This window comes from Myotis nattereri (assembly GCF_964212035.1).
Source record: "Myotis nattereri genome assembly, chromosome: 13".
Taxonomy (NCBI): Eukaryota; Metazoa; Chordata; class Mammalia; order Chiroptera; family Vespertilionidae; genus Myotis; species Myotis nattereri.
The window spans coordinates 1,259,125-1,280,564 of record NC_138088.1 but is presented as its reverse complement, the minus strand read 5'-3'; the positions used below and the strand labels follow the sequence as shown (position 1 = coordinate 1,280,564).

General features: G+C 42.9%; 1 protein-coding gene across 1 annotated transcript; it reads right to left on the bottom strand.

Annotated features, from left to right (window-relative positions):
• Window positions 1-1,093: 1,093 nt before the first annotated feature.
• On the bottom strand, window positions 1,094-20,205 carry GHITM (growth hormone inducible transmembrane protein). The gene is made up of 9 exons (XM_081104550.1): window positions 20,103-20,205; window positions 19,112-19,253; window positions 18,256-18,355; window positions 16,611-16,722; window positions 15,578-15,719; window positions 12,354-12,462; window positions 5,075-5,263; window positions 4,449-4,620; window positions 1,094-1,384 (listed from the first exon to the last, which is right to left on the bottom strand). Exons 2-9 carry the CDS (start codon window positions 19,241-19,243, stop codon window positions 1,300-1,302), a joined length of 1,041 nt encoding a protein of 346 aa, XP_080960676.1. The 5' UTR covers window positions 19,244-19,253; window positions 20,103-20,205; the 3' UTR covers window positions 1,094-1,299.
• Window positions 20,206-21,440: the final 1,235 nt, after the last annotated feature.

Here is a 21,440-nt window from a genome sequence, read left to right as displayed (position 1 = left end):
ATCAACATCTGGAGGAACCTTTAATATTTCAAAAATAAGTGTCCTCGGTAACTTGATGTGGTTAGAATAGTTTTTTCTGGGTTACTGTAATAAATTCTTGTCAAACACACCAATCATCTCAATAATCATACACACTTATTTCATTCATTAAGAACTTCCAAAAATAACTCTTCTGTTCTCAAACACTTACAAATGTCACAAGAGAGTTAAGGTGTCACAAGAGAGTTAAGGAACAGTCTATGAAGGAGAGAAGGAAAATTCTGCTCGAGGACACTCTCATGAAGCATTCTGCCCATTACAATTCTGACTGATGTACTCCATGAAGAAAGAGTAGCTTTGCTTTCCTTCTTTTAGTGCTTCATCTGAGAGGGAACATGAGAAACCAAGTCTCAGGAGAAAAACTCCTTTCATAGTGTAAACCACAACAGATTTTTCTAATAAAGCTTCAAAAGTTGAAGAGGTGAAAAAAAACAAGCATGTATTCTATTAAACATTTCAATAAATATGCAAAAAATTCAGCAACTGTTTATATACTTTGAATATTTTATCCTGAGAAAGTATTTTAAGGAATATTTTGTTCTAGAATATTCAAAAGTAAAGCTTGCACATACACGCATTTTATACTAGGAATTCTCCGTATGATTACAATACTGGAGCATCCTAACAATGTCAAACAATGAGAAGCCAATATGGTCACATCTACAATGGAAAGAGGCTTGAAAAGGAACAGCAGGAAATTTTATCACCTATGCCTTTGTTTTGTGCTCAACGCTTTCGTAAGCTCAGGAGAGAAATATTAAAGTGATGACTTGTTTCCAAATAGCAAGTCCTAAAGCCAGTATTCAAAGAAAAGCTGCAGGTGACCCTTTATTTCTTTCTGGTCCCTTTACCAAACCTCCATGCCACTCATGGCATTACTTGTTAATATTATGCATTCCAAAATCTAAACAGGTAAACGTAAGTTTGCTAATTTTTACTTAACAAAACAAATTTAAGATAAAACACTTAAAATTCTCACAACACAAACCTCAGTTTTCACGTTCATTAAAACATTTCAGAATCACTCAAAAATGAGAACTGAACACGGGTGCGCTTATCTGGCAGAGAACTACTGAATTTATTCTCTAGAAGAAAAAGCAGACCTGAAGGATCACATTACTGGGACATTTCAAACATGATGACAAGTTCTTATCTTCTAAACTTCAACAAAAGCTGCTTCAACAAACCACTTAATGAATACCTGCCCTACTAGACAAGCCAGGAATCTGACGCATTAGCGATGTCAGAAGCAGAGTCACTTCACTTCTTTCTGCTGTTTCCAGTTGCTAGAATAGTGGCAACTCGCATAAATATATTTAATGTATCCATGTAGATTCCCAGCATCCTAGAAAAGAAAATAATACCTGTTTAAGTATGTAATTCTAATAACAATGACAACAACTATTTCTTAATCTAGAAAAGAAGAAAAAGCAATACTGATTATTTAACTTAGGTATATAAAATGGAAATTTTAAAACAAGATATGCCAACTAAGGAAGTCCTCGACAAGAAAATAGTCAAGATTTTCTTCTGGTAGATTAATCTTTTAAATGGCAATGAGCAGTTTAAAATTAATTATTTTATCCTCTAACACTCTACTATAAGTATAATATCTTGATGGGGGGTGGGAGGGAGGAATGGGTGTTGGACAATACAAGAATCAAAACAAAAACAAAGAAACACCTTTACAAAAATGTGTTAGACACAAGTCTGGCATTTTTAAATATAATATACCCTTCCCTTAAGGCCCTACTCCCCCTTCATCCAAAGAAACTGTTATGAATCTGTAAGCATTATAGCAGCATTTTAAAAACCATCATTACAGTTTTAGTATTTAAAAAAAAGACAAATAAATTGAGTTGTATGAGTTCTTTATATATTTTGGATATTAACCCCTTGTTGGAGCTGTTGGTTGCAAATATCATCTCCCATTCTATTCATTGCCTTTTTGTTTTGTCAGCAGTTTCTTTTGCTGTGCAGAAGCTTTTCAGTTTGATATAGTCCCATTCATTTATTTTTGCCTTTCCTTCCCTTGCCTTTGGGGTCAAATTCCTGATATGTTCTCTATGACCAAGGTTTATAAATTTAGTACCCATGCCTTCTTCTATGTACTTTATTGTTTCAGATCCTATATTTAGGTCTTAATCCATCCTGAATTAATTTTTGTACATGGGGACACCAGACAAAAAACCTAATTGAAAAATGGGCAAAGGATCTCAACAAACACCTCCCCCAAGAAGACATATAAGCAACCAACAGATATATGAAAAAAGATTCAACTTCATCAACTATTAGCGAAATGCAAATCCAAACTACAATGAGATACCACCTCACACCTGGTAGAATGGCTGTTATCAACAAGACAAGTAATAACAAGTGTTGGAGAGGTTGTGAAGGAAAAGGAACCCTCATTCACTGCTGGTAGGAATGCAGCCACTATGCAAAACAGTATAGCAGTTCCTCAAAAAATTAAGAATAGTTACCATATGACCCAGCAACATCTACCTGAAAAACGCTAAAACATTTATTCATAAAGATATACGCTGCTCTATGGTCACTGCAGCATTATTCATGGTGGCCAAGACATGGAGACAACCAGTGTCTTTGGGAGACGACTGGGTAAAGATGTGGTACATATACTAGTACACAATGAGATACTACTCAACTGTAAGAAAAGGTGAAATACTGTCATTTGCAACAACATGGGTGGACCTTGAGAATATCATGCTAAGCAAAATAAATCAGTCAGAAAAAGCTAAGAAACATGTGATTTCACTAATATGAAGGATATAAAACTGAAACTCAGAGACAGACAGACAATAGGATGGTGATTACCAGAGGGGGGCAGAGAGTAAAGGGGCCAAGTATATGGTGACGGAAGATGATTTGACTTTGCATGGTGGGCACACCACTCAATAAACAGATCACCCAATATAATAAAAGGCTAATATGCAAATTGACTGAATGGTGGAAAGACCATGTGCTCCCACAGGGGGCGTGCTGCTCAGCTGGAAGCCAGAATCATGGGGAGCAGGCCTAACCTGTCAGTCGGATATCCCGAGGAGTCCTGGACTGCGAGAGGGTGCAGGCCGGGCTGAGGACCACCCCACCTAGAGTGCATGAATTTTGTGCACCAGGCCTCTAGTAGATTATAAAAATGTACACTTGAAGCCTATATGATCTTATTAACCAATATCACTCCAATAAATATAATTAAAAAAAATTGCTTTAGCCCAGCTGGCATGGCTTAGTGGTTGAGTGTCAACCTATGAATCAGGAGGTCACAGTTAAATTCCCAGTCAGAGCCACATGCCCAGGTTGCGGGCTCAAGCCCGCCCCCCCTCCCCCCGGTGGTGGGAGGGAAGGGCATGTAGGAGGCAGCCTACCAATGATTCTCATCATTGATATTTCTATCTCTCTCTCCCTTTGTCTCTGAAATCAATAAAAACTATTTCTAAAAAATAAGTTACTTTAAAAATATGTGGTAACACCATGAAACTCAAAGAAAATTGCTTAATAAAATACCCTACTTTGGTGGAGAAAAGGAAAAAAGCATTATTATATAACACCTAATATCAGTTAAATTTGAATATCTCCAAAATGAAATTTCCATAGTAAGATATTTCCAATTTTTAGTAAAAGTCTTTTCGATTAAACATTTCAAGTCAATTATTTACACTTTCCAATGAATACCCAACTAATACATCTTTTCTTCAGGTCTAAAGTCTATTAAATATTAAAATTAATTAACCAACAAGAACACCATCAGGCTAATTATTATGAATTAACTGAATACCTAAATATTACTTACTTGCAATAGAATAAAATTTCTATGGATACACAGTTTCCTAGAGAGAGAATAGACCAAACAGCAATAGAAATAAAATAGTAAAATCTGACAAAGCCATTGTTGTGGGTTGAAATCAAAAGGTATGTCCAAGTCCTAATCCTTGGTTACCTGTGAATGTGACTCTACTTAGGAACTGGATCTTTGCGAATATAATTAAGATGTGAGTTGAGATGAATACTGGAGTAGGGTGGGCCTTAATCAAATATGACTCCTGTTCTTATAAGAGGAGAGACAGCAACAGACAGGACAGGAAGAACACCATGTGCAGACAGAGAGGTCAGAGTGATGCATCTACAAGCCAAGGAATGCTGGCTCTGCCAAGAAGGCAGGAGAGGGAAGGAACAGACCCTCCCACAGAGGCCTCTGAAGGTGCCAACGCTGAGGACACCTTGATTTCAGACCTCTAGCTTCTACAACTGTGAGAGAATACATTTCTCTTGTTTTAAACCACCCAGTTTGTACCGTTTGTTATAGCAGCCCTAAGAAACTAATATAATCATAAAACAGGACAAAATGAAACAAATGTCTTTATATAACAAAGACATTAAAGACTACTTACGAATTGATGGGATCATATTTTTGAACTCCAAACACTGGCACTATTTCTGCACGCTTGATGACTTTCTGCGTGTCATACAGAAGGAACATGCTGAAAAGAGCTAATCCACCATAAACTGCCACCGAGTACAGAGTGGCACCAGCCACAGTGGTAGGTGGAAGAAACATAGATCCTGAAATCAAAATGGGGGAAAAAGGTTATTTTAAAAAAGGGACTTTTCTCTAACTATATATATAGTTAATGCTATTTTTAAATTTTTTCTTTGGTATACCAACATAAAAAAGCATCTGAGTTATAAGCACGGTCTAATTTTATATACATTCAATTCAAAACCCATGATACTCATTTCTGCAAAGGGTGGCTTACCCACATTACAGGAAGGCTCTGCATCAGAGCAATGCTCATGTGTTCTGCAGACCAACTTTGCCATTTTAGGTGCATTTGGTAAACCAATAGTAATGATTTGCCATGATGCCAAATAAGAAAATCCAGTCTAATTAGCACAGATCTTTTAAACAACTTTTAAAAATGACTAAATATCTTCCCCCCAGTAGGAAACCTGAGTACATAAGATGATTTTGGTACATCACGAACCAAGAACCAACTGTCAAAGCACAGTGGCTTACCCAGTGAAGACACAAAGACGAGGCCCAGGCCCACTCCCAGGGGTGCTCCCATGTTCAGAAACTTCTCACTGGGTGCACACATGGCCACAGTGGAGAGGCCACCTACGACGCCTGCCGTGTACCATGCAGCTCTGATGAGAAGAGGCCCCCCTAATATCGTCAGAGGAGCCACCACTGCGCCCATCACACCTGGAGAAAGCAAGTGGTTTTTACTAAACAACAAAGGGAAAATGCCACTTCTAACATGCCCTTTGAATGTATTTTACCTTATGTTAAACGGTACAATATGAAAAGCCTTCCCCTTATTTAGGTAACACTACCCCCACAATCCTACAACCAAAACTTGGGACTATCCAGATTCTAAAATCACAGCAGCAGCATTATTCCTAGTCAAACAGCCATAACTCAAAAGTACAAACACCACCCTACATTTTTAGTGACTTTGTCAAATTCCATGCTGTAGTTAATTTTTTCGATTCAAACCTAGCTTTAGTCTTAAACAAAGTAAGATGAGAAAATGAGTATATTATGCTAATCTTAAATGTGGCTCAGGGTTGAATGTTGACCTATGAACCAGGAGGTCACAGTTCAATTCTCAAACAGGGCATATGCCCAAGTTGTGGGCTTGATCCCCAGTAGGGGACATGCAGGAGGCAGCTGATCAATAGTTCTCTCCAATCATTGATGTTTCTTTCTCTTTCTCCCTCTCGCTTCCTCTCTGAAATTAATAAAAAAATATGTGTTTTTAAAATGTAGAAACTTCAAGACTAAAGGTCTGTTACATTGTGTAATAAGGAACAAAATCATAACTTGTAAAAAGTAATTTAAACTGTCATTATAAACAGCCTCATAAAAATTACAGTGAAAGTTATCAATATAATTAACCAAGTAAATAGAATTCAACTGAAAAATAAATCTTGCCCTGACCAGTTTGGCACAGTGGTAAGAGCCTTGGCCCTCAGACTGAATGGTCCGAGTTCGATTCCTGGTCTAGGCATGTACTTGGGTTACAGGCCCGCATATGCAGGAGGCTACCTATCAATGTGTCTCTCTCGCATCGATGTTTCTCTCTCTCCTCCCCCTTACCCCTCTTCCATCCTCTCTAAAAATCAATGGAAAAAATACCCTCAGGCGAGAATTAACCAAAAATAAATAAATAAACAAACAAACAAATAAAGCTTAGATAAGGCATTATTTCAGTGGTGAGTAGAACAAGTTACCCTTTTCTTAAACATTAAATGTGTATAGTTTAACTCACAGAATAGGCACAGAGCTGTCTTCATACTAACATTTCAATACTAGTGTGTTCCTTTTGTGAGAATAACATTTCTAGATCAAGTAGTAAGGTAATTAATTGTATTTCATGATGAATAACTTTAAAATTTTTTTTGCTCTAGGAAAAGATACTAAATAAAAATTCTTCTGTATAATATTTCTGTTGGGATTTCCATCAGTTTTACATTTGATAGCAAAATTTTTATCAAAACTTTTAAGGAGACTGTTCAGAGACTTCTCAATGACACTTTCTGATAAAAATCTTAAGTGGTTATAGCTGTGTGCTGCTTAAGGACAAATCAATTATAAAACTAACAAGGATAGCTCATTATTATTGTGAATGAAAACTGGAATTCAGCAAATTGGTTCAACCACTGTAGAAAAGAAAACAAGTGTGGACGTTCTTCAAAAATTATAGCCAGAACTACCATATGACCCAGCAATCCCACTTCTGGGTTTATATCAAAAGAAATTAAAATCAGGATCTCATAGAAATAGCTACATTTCCATGTTCACTGCAGTATTATTCACAATAGTCAAGATTAAAAAACCTAGGTGTCCATCAATGGATAAATGGGTAAAAATATATACATAGACAATGGAACATTATTCAGTCATAAAAAACAAAATCTTGCCATTTTTGTCAACATACATGGACCTTGAAGGCAATATGCGAAGTGAAATAAGTCAGACAAAGAAAAACACAGTATTATCTCACTTATACGTGGAATCCAAGAGTCAAACTCAGAGAAACAGAGTATCCTGGTGGTTACCAGGTGTTTGCGGGGTTGGGGTCGGGGTGGGGGGGGTGGGAGTGGGGGGTGGGGGAGGAACTGTGGAGCCATTGGTAAAAAATATAAACTTCCAGTTCTACGATTAACAAGTTTGAGGATTTAATGTACAACATGGTGACATTAAAATAAACAAATGGAGACTAGATGTGAACTTTCCCTAGGCAGACAAAACCAGTTTAGTCATAAAAATAAAGCTCAATTTAGTTTATTTTACAAGATTAACTTGACCTGGGTCATTTCCTGCTTATGCCTCTGGAAGTCATTAGCAAAATTTGAACTGTTTCCCAGGCTGATATGAGGTAACCGCAGAAAATTCTATTATAACCAATCCCTGTGAAGAACAAACAGCCAGCCCTAACCGGTTTGGCTTAGTGGAAGGCCGGACTGAAGGGCCCCAGATTCGATTCTGGTCAAGGGCATGTACCTTGGTTGCAGGCACATCCCCAGTAGGGGGCGTGCAGAAGGCAGCCGATCGATGTTTCTCTCTCATCAATGTTTCTAACTCTCTATCCCTCTCCCTTCCTCTCTGTAAAAAAAAAAATCAATAAAATATGTTAAAATAAAAAAGTTAAAAAAAATAAAAAAAAAAAAAGAACCACCAACCACTGCGTTCTCACTATATAAGTTGCTTTATAATAATACTAGAGGTCTGGCACATGAAATTCGTGCCCTCGGGGGATGTCCAAATAATGGCTTAGGCCCGCTCCCCACAGAAGTCGGACTTCTCAGCACTGCTACAGAGGTGGGAGAGGCTCCCACCACGGCTGCTGCGCTTGCCAGCCATGAGCCTGGCTCAGGGCTTCTGCTTGAGCGGTGTTCCCCCGTGGGAGTGCACTGACCACCAGGGGACGGCTCCTGCATTGAGCGTCTGCCCCTGGTGGTCAGCATGCGTCATAGCCACCAGTCTTTCCGCTGTTCGGTCGATTTGCATATCAGCCTTTTATTATATAGGATACCCTAGCCTCATTTGATATTTCTGGTTAAGTGCTCCCAGTTTGCAGGCTGTCATTTTGGTGTGTGTACTATTAACTTTTACTAATTATTATTTCAGTAATTCACTGATTTTACTTGTTATTTATGAATTTTTGACAGAGATGATAGCTAATAATACTGCATCATACACTTGAATGTTGCTAAGAAAGTAAATCTTAAATATTCCCACTAGGAAAAAAGAAATGGCAAATATGGTGTGGATGTGTTATTTAATGCCATGGTGGTAATAATTCTGCAACACATACATGTATCAAATCAACATGTTGCACACCTTAAACTTACACAATACTAGAGACCTGGTGCATGAAAATTCATACACTGGAGGAGGGGTCCCTCAGCTGGGCCTGCCCCCTCTCACAGTTCAAGAGCCCTCGGGGGGGCAGGTGAACTGGTGATCAGGGGAAGGCGATGCCCCGATCACACCTCTGCTGCTGCCACTGCCGGCAGCACAAGCCTCGGCCCGTCCTGGTTACCTGAGACTCGGGAGGCCGAGCAGCCACCATCCGAGGCTTGTCTGTGCCTCGGGCTGCCCTGGGTGGCTGGGGGGCTAAGGGGACTGGGCGCTGCCATCTGTGGCTGTGGGCACCACCATCTTTGAGGGTGGTGCAGTCAATTAGCATATTCCCACCTTATTGGCTGTGGGCGCTGCCATCTTTGCGATGGCATGAGGGTCAATTAGCATATTCCCTCTTTATTAGATAAGATTGTGTGTCAATTACATCTCAAAAAAGTTGGGGGAATAACACAATTAGAATAGTTTTTCAATGAGCATTTCAGTAATTTCTGTGAAGTATCACTTGGTCCTGATTGAGACCACAGCTGTACTAAACATCTGGATAAAAAATGTCAGCTTTGATGTCCTTTTGATGCTGTGAGCAGTTGTCCTTGAATCATCCAAACCCCCTCTGGGTCCCATCTCAATGACGCCAGTGAGTAATCAATGGGCAATGCAGGACTTGAAAAAACAAGGTTGGGGTGCCAGTCTTGACTTTGGTGCTTCCTGGTGTGTGACTCACCCAGCCTGTTTCCTCAATTATGAAATATGAATATGCTAATATCTACCCAGCTTCCTAAGACGTTTATGAAGAATAAAACAAATTTTGAACCACAACAATTTAAAAAAAAAAAAAAAGTAAGAAATTGGCCTTCATACTGTGCAGCCCTGGGTTAACATAGCAGGCCTAGGGCTGTCTTTACAAAGGCCTGCTTGCCAGGTTAGTCCTGCCTCTCATCTGAGAACCTGGCACTTGGACAGTTCTCTAACTGACAGGGTTAGGCTACTGGTGCAAACACCTGAGTTATGCTGAAGACCTGCTTTCCTTCAGGGAGTCTGGTTTGGTTTTTTTATTCATTTTTTGTGGTTATCCTCACCTGAAGATATTTTTATATTGATTTTTTTTTTTTAAGAGCGTGGAAAGGAGGGGAGGAAAGAGGACAGAGGGAAGGGAGAAAGAGAGAGAAACATCAATGTGAGAGAGACACATTGATTGGTTGCCTCCCACATGTGCCCCAACTGGGACTAGGGATCGAACCTGAACCCAGGTACATGCCCTTGATTGGAAATCAAAACCGTGACTCTTGGTGTGCAGGCTGACACTCCAACCACTGAGCACACCAGCTAAGGCAGGGAGTCTGGTTTTTGATAGTTGCTAGGAGGGTGCCTACATGATCAACTTTCAATAAAAACCTTGGGCCTGGCCTGCCTGGCTTAGTGGTTAAGTATCGACCTATGAACCAGGAGGTCACAGTTCGATTCCTGGTCAGGGCACAGGTCTGGGTTCCAGGCTTAATTCCCAGTGTGGGGCATGCAGGAGACAGCCAATCAGTGATTCTCTCTCATCATTGATATTTCTATCTCTCCCTCTCCCTTCCTCTCTGAAATTAATAAAAAATATATTTACAAATAAATAAATAAATAAACTAAAAATAAAAACCTTGGACACTGAGTCTCTACTGGCTTCCCTGGGCAGAAAAACTACACGTTCCTCCTCTTTTCCCATTCTTGGTGTGCTCCCCCAGCAAAGAGAGCATTGAAAGACCGTGTATTTCTCCAACTCCAGACTCCGCCTGTATCTTTTGCTGATCCAACTGTGCATCCTTTCATTGTAATAAACCTCAGCTCTGAGTACTAATCAACTGCTGAATGAATTAGTGGTCTTAAGGACCCCACCCCCACAACACACATAAAATACCGACTCAAGCCCTACGGTTTGGCTCAGTGGATAGAGTGTCGGCCAGGTTCAATTCCGGTCAAAGGCATGTACCTTGGTTGCGGGCACATCCCCAGTAGGGAGTGTGCAGGAATCAGCTGATCGATGTTTCTCTCTCATTGATGTTTCTAACTCTCTATCCCTCTCCCTTCCTCTCTGCAAAAAATCAATAAAACATATTTTTTAAAAAAATACCGACTCAAGTAATTTATATGCTACAATGACATCAGATTAAAAGGGGTTTTGTGCCGAAACCGGTTTGGCTCAGTGGATAGAGCATCGGCCTGCGGACTGAAGGGTCCTAGGTTCGATTCCGGTCAAGGGCATGTACCTGGGTTGCGGGCACATCCCCAGTAGGAGATGTGCAGGAGGCAGCTGATCGATGTTTCTCTCTCATCGATGTTTCTAACTCTCTCTCTCCTTTCCTCTCTGTAAAAAAATCAATAAATTAAAAAAAAAAGGGGGGGGGGTTGTAAGCAAAGCAAGTAGAAATGCTTAATTCAATTCAACAAGTGACTAAGAGACTAAGGCAGTGGTTCTCAACCCTGGCTGCACATTAGAATCAGCTGGGAATCTTTTTAAAATCCTGATTTCTGGGCCTCATCCTCTGGAAATTCTGTTTCTTTGTTACTAATGTTGTGGCCCCACCCCTAACAAAGAAACAGACTTTCCGGGGGGATGAGGCCCAGAAATCGGGATTTTAAAGATTCCCAGGTGATTCTAATGTGCAGCCAAGGTTGAGAACCACTGGACTAAGGACAGAGGGGAGAGGGGGAGAGAGTTAGAGGGGAAGAGGGAGAAATCAATGATGAGAATCACTGATTGGCTGCCTCTTGCCTATTTATCTGAGATAAAAAGACACTAACCCTGTTTTCTCAAGGAACTCATTGTCTAAAATGGGAAACAGGTGCAAAACTACTCAGTAGCCAAGAGATTTAGAAACATAAATGTAAATGTTAAAATTCAGAGGACGAGAATTTTGGTGATTCAATGAAAGTCTTATTAACAAATGCACATTCTAGTATTCTAAAAAAAATTTTTCTTAAAAGCAGGTCATCGGTAATAGAAGAAAAGGGACCATCTCCCACCTAACCAGTGATTTTTCCTGCAAAGCTCCAGGGAGAACATCTATGATTGAATAATCTAACACCCAAGAGACTTGAAAACAAGGTTGGGAAATCATGCTGTCTCAAGTTAGCAAAATAAAGATAGCATAAGAATCATATAAATGACATATTTCACCCCAAAGTTGTTATTGAGTGCCAAAAACCTGATTTCCATTTACTAACCATGCTAGAACATTTCAGAGTCTGTTTCCCTGGAAATTTCAGGGAAATGCTTATACAATGTCTTGTTTTGTGGTAGAGAACATTCACCTAAGCATTTTTGTTTCTCGGTCTGGTTGGCTCTTTATTCAACCTAGGAACAAACTATTCCAGGAAACTTGAGGTAGAAAACTTTGTCTGAACTTTCAAATATTTGTCTTGCAACAATTAAGAAAAAATTCACTACATCTACCTACAAGGATATGAAAACTGCCCTGCAACAGCACGGCTGACAGCCTTTGCTGCCCAATGTTACCTTGTGCCAACAACTATCCTAAACGCATCAGTCACAAATGTGTATTTCCAAACAGTTTTTTGACTGCTTTCTTAAAATACTGCACTGCAAAAACCTCTTCTTCTTCTTCTTTTCACCATTTTAATTTTTTTAAAGATACACAATATAAACAATTCTCAAATGATGGGTATCAGGTCTGAAATCCTCCTGGTATTAGATGAAACACAGAAAAGAAAATCTATGCATGTACTAGACTATACAGGAGGCAAGTGTAATACTGGGGATGTCCCTGGTCTTAGTATATAAACAGTAGTAAGTAGAAAATTACAAGTGTTTTCTAAACATGAAGCTTAACTAAATTATGTACAAAGCATTTATGATTGTGAAAAGCCACCTCAAAGGTAGTATTCAAGATTTATTTAATAACAACTGAAAACTAGAACATACCAGAATGCAGTAACCAAGCAAGATGCTTTGGGCCTGGGCTCCGGTCATAAGGTATTGATTGCACCAGCATTCCAGCTCCAATCATGGCTGCAAAGGTTGCACCAATTGTCTGAAAGACACATATTACTAAGAAAAATCTATCCTTATACAATAACAAAGTAGAAACCCACAAGTTCTAATTTTCAGTTAGTGTTTCCAAGAAACCATGTTTTCCCAACATATTAAAGGCCTTTATTTCCGTTTGGCCATGTGACGAGAAGGCCAGTGCCCTTAGACTTGCAGACAGCTTTAAGTGAATGAGTTAAGCTTTGACTAATAACGTCATCTTTAAAAAACTTTATTATTTTTAGACAAAGGTTTCACAAAATCTCTTTAAAAGTCCCAGAATTATTTTCAATTATATTTTAGTATAGCACTAATAGCATTTAAAAATATTAGTCATGATATACCAATTAAAATATATACAGCACACTTGGTAAAAGAAACCTGAAAAAATAAAAGCACATGGAAAAGATGAGAAATAAGACTGCTTCTCTCCTTCAAACTTTCTGGCTGACTTGGTCCTTTCCTTTTCTTTGCCTTAGATTTCTATTGTTATGACTTGTAAAGATCCCTTGTATATATAACAAGGAAGAAATATAGGTAATGGAAGAAAGATGATAATATCCAGGAAATTTAAAGGAAAAACTGTATGTAACCTTGTAGCTTTTGGACAGAATCAGGTAGCAGGTATTTGGCCAATTACTAAAAAAACACCATAACTGAACGCGAATGCTTCTGGTTGGGAAGGCTTTTCTCCAGATCCTAAGAATCCCGTGCGATGCTCCAGACCTGCCTCGTCGTCTGCACTGTCTGTCTGACACGCAGGCACCTGTTGCTTTCATTCACATTAAACAGAAAAGCATGCTGAGTTCTAGTCTACCATTTTCCAATGCACAATTACTAAAAACTACTTCATACATCTCTGTGCAAAGCATTTTCAGGTTATTTATCACAATTTACACATTTTTTCTTTTAAGGTCCTTCATGATCCAGTTCCACTTTTTGCCTTTCAGCTTTCCAGTCTCCACTCCAGCTGCAGGGAACTAGTAGGGCTACAGACATGCCTCCGGCTCATGCCTCTACAATTCTGTTCATTGTGCCCAAGAACTCTTTCCCGTCTGACTTACTCAAGGACTTCCCTTTGTCTGGGAAGGTTTATGGTGGGTCCCCTTGCTGCCAAGAGGTGTCAGATGACTCTCCTCTGTCCAAAGACACTTAGTACAGTGATCAGTGTCTACAGACATTGCACCCCACCCCCCCTCCCCAAAAGACTACATCTTCACCACTGTAGCATCTGTCTGGCGTTCTAAACTTTTACTTAAGTACGAGAGCAAAAGCACGTGAGAGTGATCTAATGCCCACAGGGAGTTGAGACTATGGCCCAGGCACAAACCTTCTTTAATGTCTTATTTTAGGGGCTAAACTCCTTTGCATATCTTGATCTCCCTCATATAGCCATGCATGCTTAATTACAAAAGGCACTATTGTAAATTACGTACTACTGATCAAACTAACATTCCTGGGGAGAACGCACATGCTTATTCTCTGTCTTCTAGAACCTGCGGGCTGGGCCAGTGGTCGGCAAACTCATTAGTCAGCAGAGCCAAATATCAACAGTACAACGACTGAAATTTCTTTTGAGAGCCAAATTTTTTAAACTTAAATTATATAGGCAGGTACATTGTTATTAACTTAAATAGGGTACTCCTAAGACTTAGGAAGAGCCACACTCAAGGGGCCAAAGAGCTGCATGTGGCTTGCGAGCTGCAGTTTGCTGACCACGGGGCTAGGCAATTCATGACACCCATCTGGGAAGCAATATCCTAAGAATACTAGCTATGCTACTGTAAGTGTTTCTCCTTTTGGAATGTATAATGTGGAAATACTACAGATTTGGTGGTTAGATGGATTTGGGCTACCTGTGGAGAACTGGTTGGCCATGGGACATCTCTGAGTATTACATAGACTCTCCCATCGTCCCTTCCTGTCCAGCCTCACACTCATTGTTCTAGCTCACACTCTTATCATCAGATCTTGCAAAGGCAGAGCTAGGACACCTGCTCTTCCACATTAGTTCTCCATGCTCACCAGCCTTTTGCCGGTCCAGTTATCTGCAATGGCCTCCCACTGCTTAGGCACTCCTCTCAGCTTGCCAATCACACGGCCCCTTTCTGTCTTCTTCACACACCAACCCTCAAATATGCTAATGAACTGTAAAGTCATTTTTAATGACTGCTTTCTTTGCTCAAGCTGTTTTGCAAACTTGGACTACCCTTGTACTCTCCTAAAATAAGAAATGCCAGGCTTCAATGGCCCTGATTAGATAAAATTGTCCTTCATGGAACTTCCCTAGTAGTCCAAGACAAAAATAATCTTTCCACTGATTTTAAACTTTCTACTTCTTATTGTATATTCTTTACCACTTACTCTAGTTTATTTCTTCAACCAGAGAGTAGAAAAATAGTCACCACACTTGAAATCAGTTTTTGGTATCTAGTAAAATAACAAATGCACAAGAAACACTCATTCAATATTCCTTATACAGGGTCAAGAAAACTCAGAATAGTTGTGGCACTTTCTACTTTTAATAGTATAGAACAGCCGTGAGCAAACTACGGCCCGCGGGCTCTGAAATGAATAAAACTAAAAAAAAAAAAAAAGACCGTACCCTTTTATGTAATGATGTTTACTTTGAATTTATATTAGTTCACACAAATACTCCATCCATGCTTTTGTTCTGGCCCTCCGGTCCAGTTTAAGAACCCATTGTGGTCCTTGAGTCAAAAAGTTTGTCCACCCCTGGTATAGAATGTTAGGGTTTTTGTGATATGCATTTCCCACTGACCTCTAAGATGGTTTGGAATCCCCCTTAATTTTAGTAAATTGCTGTAAGATATGCAAAATACAGGCAGTTTGGTGTCTGCTGCTAGATAGGACATTCCTGTAAGTTTGGTTTCCAACCCCTTTGCCACTATAAAATACATATTTAACAAAGAATAGTTGAAGTACTTCACTGTGTACTTCTTACTCTATCTCAGCTGCACTACTAATTTCATATATTATTTGAACAAAAACCTGTTCAATTTAATAAGGTATTCTTTCCCTTTAACACCCATCCCAATATTTTTTGTCTAATCTTTTGATACGGAGTAGAAAAGGCAAACAAAAACAAGCTGACTTACCACCCAAGAGCCTCTCATCATGAAGTTCATGAGAACAGGAGTTCTGCTCACTGCCAGGGCTGACAAGGCTGTTAAACCAATGCTTCCTGCTAAGTACATGTAGGTAGAATGAATTCTATCCTTCACATACTGAGGCCAAATTCTGTAAAAAAAAAAAAAAAAAAAAAAAAAAAAAGTTAATTTATAAGATTCTGAGTGTGAATTTTGGTTGAATAAGATTAGCTGGGAGGTCTTGGGAAATATGTTACTGCTCTAAATCTTATTCACCTCATTTGGAACGAAAATGATGCATACATTGAAGTTACCATAAAACGTAAATGATAAAAGACATATAAGGGGGGGCGGAGAATGGGTGGAGGTGGAAGAGGGCACAGAGGGGATAAATGGTGATGGAAAAGTTTGAAAAAATTAAAATAAAACACACAAAAAAGAATGAGATATATGCATTCTACAAAATGCTGAACTTCAAAAACATTGTGCTAAGTGACAGAATCCAGGCCCAAAGGACCACACACAGCATGATTTTATTCTGACTACATGTCCAAAAAAGGTAAATCTACAAAGGCAAAAAGAAGATTAATGGTTTCCTGGGACTGGGGATGAAAGGGTTTCAATTAAGCATAAGGGATCTTTTTGAGGTGATGGGGATGTTCTAAAACAGCTGTGGTGATAGTTGAACCTCTATACATTCAAGAATCACTGAATTGTATACTGATAATGGGTGAACTTATATAAATTATGCCTTAGTGAATCTGCTTTAAAAAATAAGCACGACCACAATAAAAGACATAAGCATTTGGCTTATATACAAAGTGACACATTTTCTCCTTACCTGAATACATATAACCTTGGAAAAAGAAGTTTATTTAGGTTTGAATAAATATAGGTCATGGAAACAAGAGATTCTATCTGTATTCATTTTTCTCCTACACAAGAAGACTAGACATAAAACATTCCCAAAGTGGCCAAAGGTAAGTATGAGAAAAAAATTGGAGGCTTTAAGGCTAGAACTGTTTGGGAACAATTTACTTACACAGCCTTTTCAATTGCTCCAATCTCATTAGACATTCCCAAGCCATAGTAGCACAATGCACCAAGGCCAACAGCAGCCCCTCCAGCAATAAACCATCTTCCCATCTGATCAACTGCAGAACACAGGAGGAAATGCAGGTTAACACTGTCATGTTTTAACTAAATTAAAATGCTGGCAGTAAGCCCTTCCCCATACTTACAGTAAATGAGGGAAATCAAGCTATTACACTTCTTTGTAATAGCTATAATCCTATATAATAAAAGGGTAATATGCAAATTGACCCTAACAGCAGAAGGACTGGGAATGACTGGTCACTATGACACACACTGACCACCAGGGGGCAGACGCTCAATGCAGGAGCTGCCCCCTGGTGGTCAGTGCGCTCCCATAGGGGGAGCTCTGCTCAGCCACAAGCCAGGCTGATGGCTGCCAGTACAGCGGTGGTGGTGGGAGCCTCTCCCGCCTCCTCAGCAGCGCTAAGGATGTCCAACTGCAGCTTAGGCCTGCTCCCCGTTGGCAACTGGACATCCTCTGAGGACTCCGGGGCTGCCAGAGGGATGTCTGACTGCCAGCTTAGGCCCAACCCCCTGGGGAGCGGGCCTAAGCCAGCAGGTGGTCATTCCCCGAGGGGTCACAGACTGCGAGAGGGCACAGGCCAGGCTGAGGGACCCTCCCGAGTGCACCGGGCCTCTAGTTAGTATATATAGAAATGGCCTTATAATTAGGGGACTAGTAAGAACACTGCTGAAACAAAGGTGTAATAATTAGTACAAAAAGGATCAGACTTGGTTAACCTTTCGTCTCCAACAAAATCAGAGGCAGTGTATCTGTAGATGTGGGGAGACTTCTGTGATACGTTATTTTACTCATAAGAATTTGGGGTGTGTTCTCATGACATTTAGAAAGCAAAGATGAGAAAGAGCCCTGGCTGGGTAGCTCAGTTGGTTAGAGTGTCATCCCGATACTCCAAGGTTTCGGGGTCCATCCTTGATCAGGGCACATACAAGAATCAACCAATGAGTGTATATAAAGTAGAATAGATGTTTTTTCCCCTCCCCCCCTTCCTCTCTCTCTAAAATCCATCAAGCAATAAAATAATTTTAAACATGAGAAAGAAATGTTGAGTTAGATCGCATTGTGTCTACAGTGACATTAGCAAAGATGGTGCTTTATATGGAGTCAAGAAAAAAAGAATCTAAGAAAAACGTAACCCATGTTTATGCTGCTGAATTAAGGGAGAGGGTGCTTTTGCTTTTAATACTGAGAAAGAAACAACTTATTAACTCTAACTGGTGAAAGGTATTCATAAAGACCAGCTTACTCCCTTTAGTCTCCATTTGTTCACAAACGTTACTATTCCATGGCTATAGGATTCATATAATTTGGTTTTTAGGGCCAATTTACTGACCAGAAATACCCCAAGGGATACCAATGAGGGCTGTCTCCCGCATAATAGATGGACATTTTGCGAGGTTAAGGAGCCTGGGCTGGCTTTGGGTAGATTAGCAATCTAGTTTCTCAACTTGCAAAGCTGAATTGCAAACTGCGAACCGCAGGCCCTGCTTCCGAGAGGCCTCTGGGGCAGCCAGTTAATAGGACGCTCCCTCAACACCAGGCTTTTATGAGAATCTGGTCAGGCACCTACTTTTAAATATTTTTTCCATTGACGGTTCCAATGCTGCTTCCTTGAGTTCTTGTCCGGTTTTCCCACGCCGGATCCCAATTCTTGTTTTGGTGGCATATTCCTGATACACATGAAAACAAGACATACACCACCCGCCACAAAACAGAAAGTTAACGATAAGACAGGATCTCGTTACACTAGAAACCTCCATATAAAGTTGGTGCTTTATATGCCTGCACTTTCACTATTAAAGTACGGTAGCCAATTTAAATGTTCAATGGAGACCCTACTGTGTTTGTGCTCTATCTTCAAAGTGACTTGCTAACCCTTTATAACTGAACTTCTTAGTTTAAGTTTCAGAATTTATATTCCATAAACTACAGACTTTAGTAGCTACACTTTTTTTATCTGGGAAATGGGCTCAAGAAAGTTTCTTTCCTTAACATAAAGCCAAAAGGAGGAACGACTACTACCTCCATTTAAGCTCCTTTTCAAGAGTGAACGGCCCACTGAAAAGGTAAATCTCCTCTAGGTTCTGTGTGTCCTTATCCACCTCACGTCTCAAAATGTACGCGTCTCCGAGTGCCAGGAGGAGCCTGCCATCTCAGGAAGTCGCTCGCTCTCACCGGACAGCTGTTTCCTAAACAAAAGCTGGGACGACACAGCGGCCCGTGCCGGCAGCGGGCGCTCGCCCGGCCAGTCCCTGCGCTGGGCCCCCCTCCTCCCGCCCCCGGGTGATTTCCAGGAGAAACCGAGAGCCGCCACACGGGGGCGTCCGGGTGCTTTCCCACACGAGAAGAGGATGGAACAGAAAGACACCACTAAGGGAGGCAGCGGCTCCGGGAGATGCCTGGCGGCGGGGCGGGGCGGCGCTTACCCGGCCGGGGGCGGAGGGCCACGGGCCCGGCCCGCCGGGGCCCCGCAGCCCGGGGGCGGCCTTGGTGGGCAGGCCCGGGCGGAAGGCCCTGGGCGGCAGCGTCCGGAGACACGCGAGCCTGGCGGCCAGCATGGCGCAGGTGCTGGGGGGCAGACAGACAGACAGAGGCCACCGTGAGCCGGCGGACGGGCGGACTCAAGTAGCTTCCAGACGTTAGAGCCCTGCGCGTCCCGGGTTAACTCGGGGAGCTCAGCCGACAACACCCAGAGAGACCAGCAACTCTCAAGGTCATCCTGCATCGCACGGTGCCCAGACATCAACGGAGCCCAAGCACATGTCTGCCAAACATGCCCAAAACGACTTCCTGAAACCTCCGGGATGCACCTGTAGGTGTGGATCCCGAGCTCGCTCTGCGGGTCCCAACGCTCCCCCCTCCGGGGGGCCGCGCCCGAAGCCCAACTCCCGCTCAACACGCCCGTCCCCGCGTCCCGGCCCCGGGAACCCCGAGCTCCAGCCCGGTCCGCCGGCACCGGCCCGCCTGCCCTCGCGGGGACGCCCTCGGGCCCCGCACCGACCGGAGGCCCGGCTCGCGGGGCCCTGCCCCCAGGACGGGCGGCCGCGGGCGCCGCAGCCGGAGGGGCCCCGGGCGTCGGACCGGGGCCTCGGATCCTGGCCCGCCAGGCGCCCGAGAGGCCGCCCCAGCCCCGGGCCGCTACGAGCGCCCGCGCGAGCCTCGCCCGGTCCACGCACCCCACACCGCCGCGGGAACCCCCTTCTCTGCGGGGCGGCGGGGTGACTCAGCACTCGCCGTCCGGGGAGAAGAGGCCGCGAGGGCGAGCCCCGCCGGCCCAGGCCCCGCGCCGCCCCGGCCACAGGTCACCGCGGGCGGCCCCGGCGACGCGCCGCGAGCTGTGTCGCAGCCACCGCCCTCGCGCCCCCAGAGGTCCCCGAGAGCGCGGCGACCTCGGGTGCCCGCAGCGGGGAGCCGCACCTCAGTCCCGGTCGCCTCAACCGCACAGACCCTCCGGCAGCGAAACTCAGGCGCGCAGCTCAGCCCGTCCACCCGCCCCGCCGTCGGCGCGCGCAGTTCCCCCGCTCGCGGCGTGACGCAACGTCCGGAGAAGCGGCCGCACTCCCGACAGCCAATCACAGGACGCCCTGCGACAGAGGGCGGCACCAGGGCGGAGGGGCGGGGCCAGGGGCGGGGCCGTGCGAGGGGGCTGGGAGGGGGAGGCCGGCGTCCGGGTCGGGGTGGGCCGAGCTCTGCTTTTGTCCGAACGTTGTTCCTTGCAGCGGTTACAAAATTATTCAACACGTGCCAGACGTGGCGTGAGAATTAAAAGTCTTTCTACCTCCCGATCCTTCGCTCTCGTCGCCTCTGTGCCTCCTCAGGAAGTATAAACAGTCTGTCAAAGGCGACGGCTTCAGACCGGCGCCAACTGGCTTCTTGGGTTGGAGGCCAAGGTTAGCGCCTGAATCCCGACGGGATCTAAGTCGCCGGCGGCGGGGAGCGAGCTGGCGGGGTCGGAGTTGTCTGCGTGGCTGCGCGACCTGCACACGCGCTCCCCCGCCGCTGTGCCTGGGACAGGCCCGGGACTGGCTGGGCAGGTGTTCTGTGCCGGCGCCCCTAAGTCCCCACCTCAGTGACAGTCCTACTCCGAGGAATACATTCAAATGGGTGAATCCGGGCAATCACCACATTGTCTTAAAGTGAATTTATTTTAAAAATTAAAGCATGCACATTTATCACAGAAGCTAGGCTAGCAAACCTATCCACCTGGCTTATGCAGCGCAGACGGGCGCTCAGCTAATCTGCAGAGCAGGTCGGGTGGGGTTGGGGGCGTTAGGTACCCTCCTGGCTATAGGTTTCAGAATTCCCTGCTGCATATGTTGGTGCAGATTAATTCTCAAGGTTCCTTATTACTTTGTGTGGCCTTCCCAGGACACATGAGAAGCGTCTGCGCTTTATCTTGCCCAGCCTTGAGGATGCTGGCTTCTCTGCTTAGTAGAAGAAATGAAACTGCCTTTCTCCTTTCTCCTCCCCCTCCTGTCTGCATTCTCTCTGGAGGGAGGCTCTAACCATTTGCTCTCAAAGATAATGGCTTGTAATCTGCAGGCCAGCTGGAAATTGCCCTCACTGTTTGGCCTTGTTTTAACTTTCCTGTCTCAGTTTCCCTATTCCACTTGTCCTAAAAATTTTCTAGCTTCTCACTGCCCTGTAACATTTTTATTGTACAGAATTTGTAGTGAAAAGCTATTTTTCCTATTTAATGAAGGTTTTTTGTTTTTGTTTTCCTTCACTCTTTTAGTCATTAAATATTTACTGAGG

What these genes read in the sequence shown, in the direction of transcription:
- GHITM (XM_081104550.1), bottom strand. Translation starts at nt 19,243, where the DNA reads ATGCTGGCCGCCAGGCTCGCGTGTCTCCGGACGCTGCCGCCCAGGGCC. An exon ending in CGTCTTTGTGTCTTCACTGG is followed by an intron (nt 4,621 to 5,074) that starts GTAAGCCACTGT and finishes TTTTGATTTCAG; the next exon opens with GATCTATGTTTCTTCCACCT. An exon ending in AAATATGATCCCATCAATTC is followed by an intron (nt 1,385 to 4,448) that starts GTAAGTAGTCTT and finishes TTTCTTTTCTAG; the next exon opens with GATGCTGGGAATCTACATGG.